The sequence below is a fragment of the Vipera ursinii genome (assembly GCF_947247035.1).
Source record: "Vipera ursinii genome assembly, chromosome: 5".
Lineage (NCBI taxonomy): Eukaryota > Metazoa > Chordata > Lepidosauria > Squamata > Viperidae > Vipera > Vipera ursinii.
In genome coordinates, this window is record NC_139518.1 from 93,866,131 (window position 1) to 93,877,183 (window position 11,053).

Genomic DNA, 11,053 nt, shown 5'->3' on the forward strand with positions numbered 1-11,053 from the left:
AATGATAACGAGGCACAACCACAAAACAGAAACCTAACTACAGCTGCAACATCAGCCACATTAAACCCATCCAAACCACACAATAAGCAAACTGACACCCACTATAAAAACATGGCACTACCACAAACACGAAGCCGAACAAAAGCAGCACAACTCACCAGCTCAGGTCTGGGGCTGGCAGCTGAGACCAGCCCATCCACTCAGAACACACCCCCACCCAATCAGAACACACCCACCATTCAAAACACACTCCCACCCAATCAGAACACACTTGGTCCACCACCCAATCAGAGCACACCTCCACCCACAGAACACACCCCCTCTGGCAGTTTAAAAAAGAGGAACAAACAGCCACATGCTTCTCCCAGAAGAAGGAAGCTAAAGCCACCAGCCTGATGATGACGGATGGGATTCCGTCGAAACGTTGCGCCTACACCTTTAGTTCTACACGGGGAAAAACCCGAATAACTATATATAGTTATTCTCTCTCTCTCTCTCTCTCTCTCTCTCTCTCTCTCTCTCTCTCTCTCTCTCTCTCTCTCTATCTATATATCTATCTATATATATATATATATATATATATATATATATATATATATATATATATATATATATTCAGGTTACTTCTGTCTGAGTTTTGTTAGTAGGTGGCAGAGATAGAAGAACAAGGATGATGTATTGCATGATATGCCATGACATATAAAGACATATAATATAAAGACAGCTCAAACCATTCTCCAAATCTTCTCTGTCATTGGAATTACCATGTCTCTTTATTTAAACATCATATTTATGTTGTTACCTAGTTTGGGTAACAAAATGTCTTCAAGAATACAGCCAAGATCAGAGAGCACCAAGGACTCTTATAGTCCTCCTCCTCCTCTACTCCAGGAGTTCCAACTCCTGGTTTGTTGATCACTACCAGTCCATGGCTTGTTGAGAACTGGGCTGTTGCAGTGGTGGGCGAGTGCGCGAAGCTTCATTTGTGCATGTGTAGGATCTAAGTTGTGTGCCTAATACCATCCTCCCCTCTCCTTCACAATCCCTCCTTCTAGCACTGATGATGTTACCTAAATTGGCTAATGAAACATCTGCAACCCCCCCCAAAAAAAAACAACAACAACCAAGCTCAGAGAGCACTAAAGACCCCTCGTTTCAATCCTGAGCTACAATTCTTCAGCTCTAGAAGTTTAGATAACTAATCTGGGAAGAAGAAGGTCAAAAAAGCTCCTCTCTAGGAGTGCTCAGAGTACATATTTATTGATGCTAGTACTCTGCTTTAGTTTGTCAAGATTGCTGTATTATGGGTGAGGAACAATAAATGAAACTGCTTTGAAGAATTTTGATATGTCTTTCTTGGGTTTTGGAGCCAATGAATTATGGGAAACAAACATTTGAGAGCAGCCAATGAATTAGACTTTTAAAGAAAGGGAGGGAGGGACAGACTGGATTGCACAATTTTTAGAACAGAGAAATAAAGCAAAATTCAAATTGATTTAGTCCGTTGTCATATCCAAGTAATTTGACAGATACAATTTTTACACATCTATTTCCTGCTACTCTATCCACTCTCATTTTTAAGTCTTGAATGTCCTCTATCACTTTAAGTCTTAAGTCCTCTATCTCTTCTTTCAGAAGCTCTTCCATAGTTTAATGGATTACCCTGTCAAGATTTTTTCTTGATATTTCCTTTTCTCCTCTCCTTTTCTCCTCCCTTAAATAATCTCACTCTGTCTCTTTTGTTCATATCCTCAAGTAAGGAACAACTTTTCAATCACTCTTGGTTGTATATCTAAATTCACACAGACAAAATCAACATCCTTCTAAAATCGGTAAAGATTTCTAGAGAACACAGGTACAGATTCAGTCAAAGCCAAATGTGAGTGTGTTTGTATGACTGTAGACATACATTAATTAATAAAAAAAATATCTGGTTTCATTTTTTATAAATCTCAGACTTTGTCACTTTTTTTCTCAGATGGTTCTTCCTCTGAAAAAGAGAAAAAAAGCAAAAGAGTTGAGACATCGGAATGACCTAATTCTGGAGAAGCCAAAACTCAGGATCAGAAAGATACCAGGACTGAGTTTCACAACTCTTGATTGTACCAAGCTGGTGTCAAGAGCTTCCTGTATTTGACCTTTGATTGAGACGATGTCTGTGACAGCCTCTCTCTAGACTGCTGTCAACTCTGACCTGAGAATCTGAGAGCCTTGGTGGAGCAGTGGGCTAATGCCTCAATTCCACCCTGTTGTTGTTAGTTGCGAAGTTGTGTCCAACCCATCGCGACCCCAAGAGCCTTGGTGGAGCAGTGGGCTAATGCCTCCTTAAGTAACACCAGCTGCCTGCAATTAGTGCAGGTTCGCGTCCCACCAGGCTCAAGGTTGACTCAGCCTTCCATCCTTCCGAGGTAGGTAAAATGAGGATCCAGATTGTTGGGGGCAATAAGCTGACTTTGTAATAATGCCGTTTGGGGGGGGTGAAAGCCCTAATAAGCAGGCATATACATAGAATGAAAGCTACTGCTAAGCTTGTAAGCCGCCCTGAGTCTTCGGAGAAGGGAGGAATAGAAATGGAATTAAAAAAAAAAGAAAGAATCTCAAAATCCTGCCTTCTGCTTGGACCAGAAAATCTGATCACTCTGTCTTACGTCCTTATCCACTGGCATGAAATGTGTCCCTTCTCAACCCTGCAGTGAATAGCTGATGTTTTAGACTAATTATTTTCATATGACCGACTCTTTTAATACTTGGAGAACTTCACTGTTTTGCAATTCTCTTCTAGCAAACCTCTGCAAGATTTGTAGACCCATTGCTTTTCTTGCCTCACTAGAATTTATGTCATCTAACCAAAAAAGGATCCCTTTTCAACAGAAAGGAAAGAACAGATAGAAAAGACTACTAGGATGTATATACCCAGAGAGATATTGTATCACTGTGAAGGGCCTTCACAGTTCTTCCAAAACAAAAGCTGTGTTGGAAAAGCAACATTGGCCATGATTTTACATGTTGTTAACTGTCCTGAGGAGAGTGCAAAAGTTGGCTTGAAACTTAACATTAAGAAAACCAAGATCATGGCATCCGGCCCTCTCAATTCCTGGCAAATAGATGGGGAAGAAATGGAGGTAGTGACAGATTTTATTTTCCTGGGCTCCAAGATCACTGCAGATGGGGACTGTAGCCAAGAAATTAAAAGACGCTTGCTCCTGGGGAAGAAAGCCATGGCAAATGTAGACAGCACATTAAAAGCAGAGACATCACCCTGCCAACAAAAGTGCGTATAGTCAAGGCGATGGTCTTCCCAGTTGCAATGTATGGCTGTGAAAGCTGGACCATAAGAAAGGCTGAGTACCAAAGAATTGAAGCCTTTGAACTATGGTGCTGGAGAAGACTCCTGCGAGTCCCTTGGACTGCAAGGCGATCAAACTGGTCAGTCCTAGAGGAGATCAACCCTGACTGCTCTTTAGAAGGCCAGATCCTGAAGTTGTAGCTCAAATACTTTGGCCACCTAATGAGAAGGAAGAGGAGCCTAATGCTGGGAAAGATTGAGGGCAATAGAAGAAAGGGATGAGAAAGAATGAAGTGGCTAGATGGAGTCACTGAAGCAATAGGTGTGAGCCTAAATGGACTCCAGAAGATGGTAGAGGACAGGAAGGCCTGGAGGAACTTTGTCCATGGGGTCATGATGGGTTGGACATGACTTCGCAGCTAACGACAACAACAAACTGTCCTGAAAGAACAAAAAAATCAAGTATTGCTGTTGACCAATAATGTGGACAAGAAAACCATCATGGATAAGCATCAGGAACTTTCTAAGCTCAACACTTTCCCAATATAATAAACATGGAAGAAGCTGGCTCTGTTATGGGCCACCAGTATTGTTCTTTCAACAACCCTTTCAAATCTCAGCCTAATTGGCTTTTTGGATAAAAAGTTGAGAAAGAGGACTTGCCTCAGCAACTAGCTATGCTACCACCATTGCACTAACAGAAGTTACTTTAGTTGCTTTGCTAGTGAAATGATGATCAAGGCCAAGGTTGATGGCCCTGGCCCATTTGAGATGCTTTTTGCTGTTACGACAGCAAGACTGTACTGGTCATTAATTCTTACAGATCAAAGAATTGCTTTGATCTATGCAATCTGTTTGCAAGGAGGAGACTAAATGTGGTAGATACCCAAGGGCAGCTGAAAAAAAAGAAAAGAAAGAAAGAATGTTTGAATGGAACAAGAAATAAATCATGGAGATGATTAAGTGGCATGTTGAAATATCATCTTTGGGCAAGCTTTTAAAGGAGTAGTCCCAGTACGATACTTTACACAGAAAAAGACAAACAGTTTTTGTCTGAATAGGTCTGCCAAATTGTAGCCTTCAGTTTGATGTTATGTCTGAAATGTGGTAGATAAGATCTATTTCTGTCCCTCCCAGGATGGTTATTATGCTGGATTGGATTAGGAGGAACCACTTTCAGATCTATCCACGGAATCCTACAGGTATCTTTAGCCAGTCACTCTCTCCCTGCCCAAGAGGGTTATTTGGAGACTTAAAATTGGAGCTGGAGAATGCCCCCAGCCCCTGGGTCTCGTAATGGAAAATCTGAGATAACAATCTATCACTCAAGCCAGCAAATAAGTGATACGGACCAAAAGATTGGAGGTAAGTGCCACATAGCTTAGTCTATTGACAATGGTAAAACCTGAGTCTTTTCATATTTAATGGGGAACAACTTCTGATAGCCTCTAGAGGCTGTTTGGGATTGGAGCCTCAGGCTGTACAACGCCCGCCTAGAAGTTACTCAGATGAAATCTGTAATTGTAACGTGTTCTTGTAGCAGTCCAAGAATGCTGGAGCTTCCTAAATTCAAAGTAAATATGCGGTTAGATGGAAATGACTGAGCAGAATTATGGCTTAATCTCTGTGCTGTTCGCCAGGAGGAAGCCAACGGTGATCGCTACCTCAGCAAGCAATGAATGTTAATAAAGAAGGGAAGAAGAAAAAAACGTGATAGGAGCTTCACTTATTCCCATGAGCTCAGACTTCCAAATCAATCCCAGTTTTTGGACTAAGAGACTGAACATTTTCCGAAAGACAAACCATCATTCTTTTGGTGCTGTGTCCTATTTTATTTATTTTATTTTATTTTATTTATTTATTTGTTTTTATAAACCGCCCTTCTCCCGAGGGACTCGGGGTGGTGTACAGAGTAAAGGTAGGTATACAGATTGAACAATAGTGAAAAACAATAGTAAAAACAAACTGGGACCCCAATTAGAGCTATCAGGCCAGGCCGGACTGCTGGAACAGGTAAGTTTTTAAGTCGCGCCAGAAGGTGCGGAGGTCGGGGGCCATCCGGATTTCGGTTGGCAAGCAGTTCCAGAGGGCTGGCGCACCCACTGAGAATGCCTTCCCCCTGGGGGCCACCAGCCGACATTCCTTGAGCCGTGGCACCCTGAGGAGGCCCTCTCTGTGGGAGCGCACAGAACGGTGGGGTGCTGACATTGGCAGAAGGTGCTCCCATAGGTAGTCCGGACCCATGCCATGTAGGGCTTTGTATGTCATTGTTAGCACCTTGAACTTCACACGGAAGGCAACTGGAAGCCAGTGCAGCACACGGAGGAGAGGTGTGATATGGGAGTATCGGGAGGCTCCCAAGAGTGTCCGTGCCGCTGCACTTTGCACCAATTGAAGCTTCCGAGTGGATCTCAAGGGCAGCCCCATGTAGAGAGTGTTACAGTAGTCTAGGCGAGAGGTCACAAGGGCATGGGTGACTGTACATAAGGCATCCAGGTCCAGATAAGGCCGTAATTGGCGAACTAGTCAGACCCGGGAGAAGGCCCCCTTGGTCACAGCTCCTATGTGATCTTCCAGGGAGAGCTGCGAGTCTAGGAGGACACCCAGGTTGCGGGCCCTATCAACAGGGGGTAGTAACTTGTCCCCAATGTTAAGGGATGGGATGTTCTGAGTATCCTGGCTTGCCGGTACGTACAGCCATTCAGTCTTGTCCGGGTTCAGTTGAAGCCTGTTCCTCCCCATCCATTCCCGGACCGCTTTCAGGCAGCGGGACATCACGTCGAGGGCATCACTGATGCTGTTTGGAGTTGAGATGAAAAGCTGGGTGTCATCAGCATACTGATGGTACCCTACTCCAAAGCTGCGAATGATCTCGCCCAGCGGTTTCATGTAGATGTTGAACAGGAGAGGCGAGAGGACCGACCCCTGAGGGACTCCGCAAGCGAGAGGCCTCGGGGTCGACCTCTGTCCCCCTGCCAGCACCGACTGCGAGCGACCCTGGAGAAAGGAGGAGAACCAACGCAGAACCGTGCCTCCCACTCCCAGTCTCCTGAGGCGTCGCAGCAAGATACCATGGTCGATGGTATCGAAAGCCGCTGAGAGGTCTAATAAGACTAGGACAGAGGAATGGCCCCTGTCCCGGGCTCTCCAGAGATCATTTATCAGAGCGACCAATGCCGTCTCCATGCTGTAGCCCGGCCTGAAGCCCGATTGGTACGGGTCTAGATAAACTGCTTCATCCAGGACCTGAGGAAGTTGGTGCGCCACCACGCTCTCAACAACCTTCGCAAGGAAGCGAAGATTGGAGACTGGACGAAAGTTATTCAATGAGGATGGGTCCAAGGTGGGCTTCTTGAGGAGAGGTCTCACCACTGCCTCCTTCAAGGCGGTGGGGAAGTGACCCTCACTCAGAGAAGCAGAGATGACCGCCAGGAACCAGCCTCGTGTCCCCTCTCGAGCTGCATAAGCCAGCCAGGAAGGGCACGGGTCCAGTAAGCATGTGGAGGAGCTCAACCTCCTCATAATCCTGTCCACTTCCTTAGGAGTCACAGGATCAAATTCCTCCCAGATGACATCGACAAGACTGTCCATGTCTTGTTCTTCCAGCTCAGCCCAGTTGGAGTCCAGGCCGGTCCGAATCCGAGCAATTTTATCCAGCAGATATTGACTGAATTCCTCGGCTCGACCCTGCAAGGGTTCCTCCCTCACCTCCTGGTTCAGTAGGGAGCGAGTCACCCTGAACAAGGCAGCCGGGCGATTATCTGCGGACGCGATGAGGGTGGAAAAGTAGTTGGATTTTGCCACCCTTATCGCAGCGAGATAAGACCTGGTGAGGATTCTTAATCGCAATCGGTCGGATTCGGATCGACTGGATATCCAACGGCTCTCTAGGCCCCGTCTCTTATAGAAGAGCTTCCCCTGAGTTTTGTTGGTACTTGCTCTGATGACATTCATTCTGTTTACAGTTAAAATATAAGTCTCCACGAGAAAATTGTAGGATTGTCATGTTTATCACTTGTCAGGTAATGGCTGACAGGTTTCATTGCTATAACTTTATGAATTTTATATCCATGTGGTGCGTATTTTATGCATTATGTTGTTAACTAGTTCATTACGCAAAGACAAATGCTAAAATGATTCATACTCTATAAAACTCTACTTAGTTTGCTGTGTTATTTTTTTTTTCATTCTTCTGATAATGGCACCATCAAATACAAAGTTCCTCTCTTAAAGATGTTTGCCAGGATAGTTCACTTTCCCAGACCAAAAATACGGCATGTTGTAGTAAATGCCCAGAAATCAAAAGCTTTAGAAGTTCCCAATTTTTTTTAGGATCACATCTGCCGTTCACGAATTCCAGATTATGTGACTACATTTTCGTATGTCAAAATCTACCAAACAATGAATCATTTTTCACTGTTTCCAATGAAAGTCAGTAAGAAGTATGTTTCAGTGTAACCCTTGAAGAAAAAAAAAATCTTATATTCCTTTCCCATGACTCATACATTTGAGCATATGAGATGTAAGGATCCCGCTGGCAAAAGAAACACATTTTTTTTGCATAAAAGACCATCCTATGGAGATTCAAGGGGTGCAAATACAGTTGGTTGATGATACATGCCCAAACTGTTGATAACTAAGGCACTCTGAGATTTAACTCTTTCTTTCTCCTACAACGTTGTAGTGTAGCTAGCAGGATCACATGTCATGTAACCTTCCTAAGGGAACAAAAAAAATAATGAAGAGATGGGTCATCTGGGTCTTGAGACCTACTACTGACCTGAAGCATTTGAAGGTAACCTTCCTGTGGGTCACACAAGAGAGACGATATCCTGTGGTTGTTTCTCATGCACCGCTGATTGTTCTCACGTGTTGAGGGAAAGATCTGGCGTATGACGGTCATCCGTCCAAGAGCGCTGTGCACCAGTTCTAGGATTTCATTGTCACTGATTTCCTGATGGGAGAAAGGTTCGTTAGAAATGTCGCTTTCCACGCATGGTTTAAGTTTTGAGTGAAGATGGCATCTGCCGTTTATAAACAACCCGGTTATTATCTGGATGAAATGTTGAGAGATGCCTCAACATTATTTCCATGATAACAAAATAGGGCACCACGATAACTTTCTTTGCTTTATTGGTTTTAGGCTTTTGTCTGGGGGTTCATGCAATGTACCAATAGATAAATGATGACTGCTGTGTAAAGATACACAAAAATGTTTAACATTAAAGGTTTTATTTATCTTATTTACTCATAACATGGAGAACTAATTAGCAGAAGACTGGAGGGAGGGAGGTGGGAGCAAGGGAGGAAGGAAAGTACAGTATCTACAACTTTTCACAAAATAAAATACCTGCAGTTAGCTTATAACAAATCCTACTCAATTCAAGGTGGCACTATTATTAAGGGTCTACCAGATTCTTGCAGTTGGTCCTTGTCAACAAGATTAAAACAGCTTTTTTAAAAAAATAAAATAAAATAATGAATAGATTGTTTGGGGAAGGGAGAAAAAAGTCTGAAAGGAGAGACTATGATAATCCACAGTACCAATTTAAACACAAACCTATTCCATGGATTAAATGTAAATCCATTCTATAGATTTGAATACAAGTACACCATCCTTGACAAACAGCTGAAGCAAGTTCATGCAAACTTCGGACAATCTCAACTGGTCTCATGATGTGTAAGATTTTATTTGGAGAAATTCAACCCATGCGTTTTATTCATAATTGTCCTTTCCAAATGTACATATATGCACTTCTCCTTCTTGTCCTAAGAGGATCGTTTTTAAATACTCCACAATGAGCGCTATTCATGGCCTTGACTGTGTCATGTAAAGAGAAGCAGTGAACCAGTAGAGAAGCAACAGCCCAAATGAGTGATGTGTTCCTTCAAAAACTCTTGAACCTCTTCAAAACCATCAGGCCCATTGGCTTCAACTACCATGGCCAACAGGAAGGAGCACTCAACCTGCACACATCTGCGAGTCCAGAGCATATTTGTGTTTTCTTGGTATAGGGTCTCTTTTAACTCTGCTATTCTGTGTTCTGCATTCTGCTCCCTATATTCTACCCTGATTTGCCTTTTTCCTAATGCTCAATGTTATATCAACCACTTTGAGTGCATACAAATAGACATACACAAACACACACAGACATTTTTGTGCACACATGGATGCATTCCTTCCAAAGCATAGGGTGAAGGCTACCTCTGTTGATCTTGCATGTACTAAATATTGAGGGCAGAATCCCGATTCCTTTACATTTCAGGATGCGTTATCCTCAGGAGTTTTGACTCTTCCATCAAGAGAATAATCTCTGTCCCAATAAAATGACCTCCTTAACAAAATAACAAAAAAAAATGCACCAATACCCTGCTTAATTTTACCACGCATGCATGCATGCATGGAAATTGATTTTTTTTTATGGGAGAGGATTTCTAAATGCAAACCATTCCCATCTACCTGCTACTCCAACTCCAACTACTACCAATTCTGGTGCTGAGAATCATGCAGAATGAAATCCCATGCATCCAAGTCTTTGCAATTCCCATGGGGAACCATTTTCATTTGGTTGCCAAGTATATGGAGAAACAAAAAAAAAATAGTTATAGGAGACATTAAAAAAATATATAGATGATCTCGGCAGCCTGGCAATCAACCTCCCCGAGGGATCTCAAGAGTTGAGGAGTTTCAAATAACCGTTGCTCCTTCCAAGTCCCGACCTGTCAAGGCTTTTTAACCCCAGCTCTTTCTCTCTCTTTGTATGTCTGATTAAGGGCAAAATAATAAGCAATTACGGAAAATACTTCCTCGGTAGGCTTGCAAAGATGTTTGTTTTCTGACAACCTCAACTATGTAATCAGAAATGCAGAAAGGCAGGACGTTTCCCCCAAATGGAAGTGCGGAGAAGGGATTAATTGCTGGGCCATAAGCAGGGGCTCACTGATTTCAAAAATCACTGCCTTGCTGACTTGTAATGTAATTTATGCTTTTGAGTATTTTTTTTAAAAAAGCTTGTCTCTGTTTGTGTATTCAGTTTGTTTTCATCAGAACTCTAGCACAAAGATTCAGTTGCGCTCCCAGAAATCTAGAACTATTGCATCATTTGATGGAATGAAGTTAAACCTTCTCATATCCTGGTCACCTCCTAAATGGACTGTTGTAATGCACTCTACATGGGTCTGCCGTCTAGGCACAAACAACCAGATCCACACATGGCGTGTTCAGTTAGCTACAGTACTTTATTGCTCTAGGCTTATTTCACAGGAATCTTCCCAGATGATATCTATGAGTTTATATGTCTATGCATCTATGTGTCTATGTGTCTATATCTGTGTATAAATGTCTTTATCTCTATGTCTATTGTGTCTATGCACGTATATGTCTATATGTCTATGCATCTATGTGTCTATATATCTATATCTCTGTGCCTATAAGTCTATGTGTATATGTCTATGATGAGACTGTATGTCTATGTATCTATGTGTCTCCACATAGAGAGAAACATGCTACCTTAAGAGAGAGACCTGAATTAAAAGGCTGCACTGAAAATCAGCCTTAGTTGTTCCAGCACCATATAAGACCATTCCCCTTCTTGAAAGTGGTGGCTCAGTGGGTTAGGACGCTGAGCTTGTCGATCAGAAGATCGGCAGTTTGGCGGGTCGAATCCCGAGTGCCGCGTAACAGAGTGAGCGCCTGTTACTCGTCCCAGCTTCTGCCAACCTAGCAGTTTGAAAGCACGTAAAAATGCAAGTAGAAAAATAGGGACC

At 43.0% G+C, this 11,053-nt stretch overlaps 1 protein-coding gene across 1 annotated transcript in view; it reads right to left on the bottom strand.

Moving 5' to 3' along the window:
* The window catches only part of GRID1 (glutamate ionotropic receptor delta type subunit 1), a gene marked incomplete at its 5' end in the record, with an annotated part of 330,056 nt that overhangs the window by 102,303 nt on the left and 216,700 nt on the right, over positions 1-11,053 (bottom strand). Inside the window, one exon of the mRNA XM_083363340.1 lies at positions 8,067-8,290. Within this exon, the coding sequence (XP_083219466.1) occupies positions 8,067-8,290 (224 nt within the window). The remainder of the gene's footprint in view (positions 1-8,066; positions 8,291-11,053) is intronic.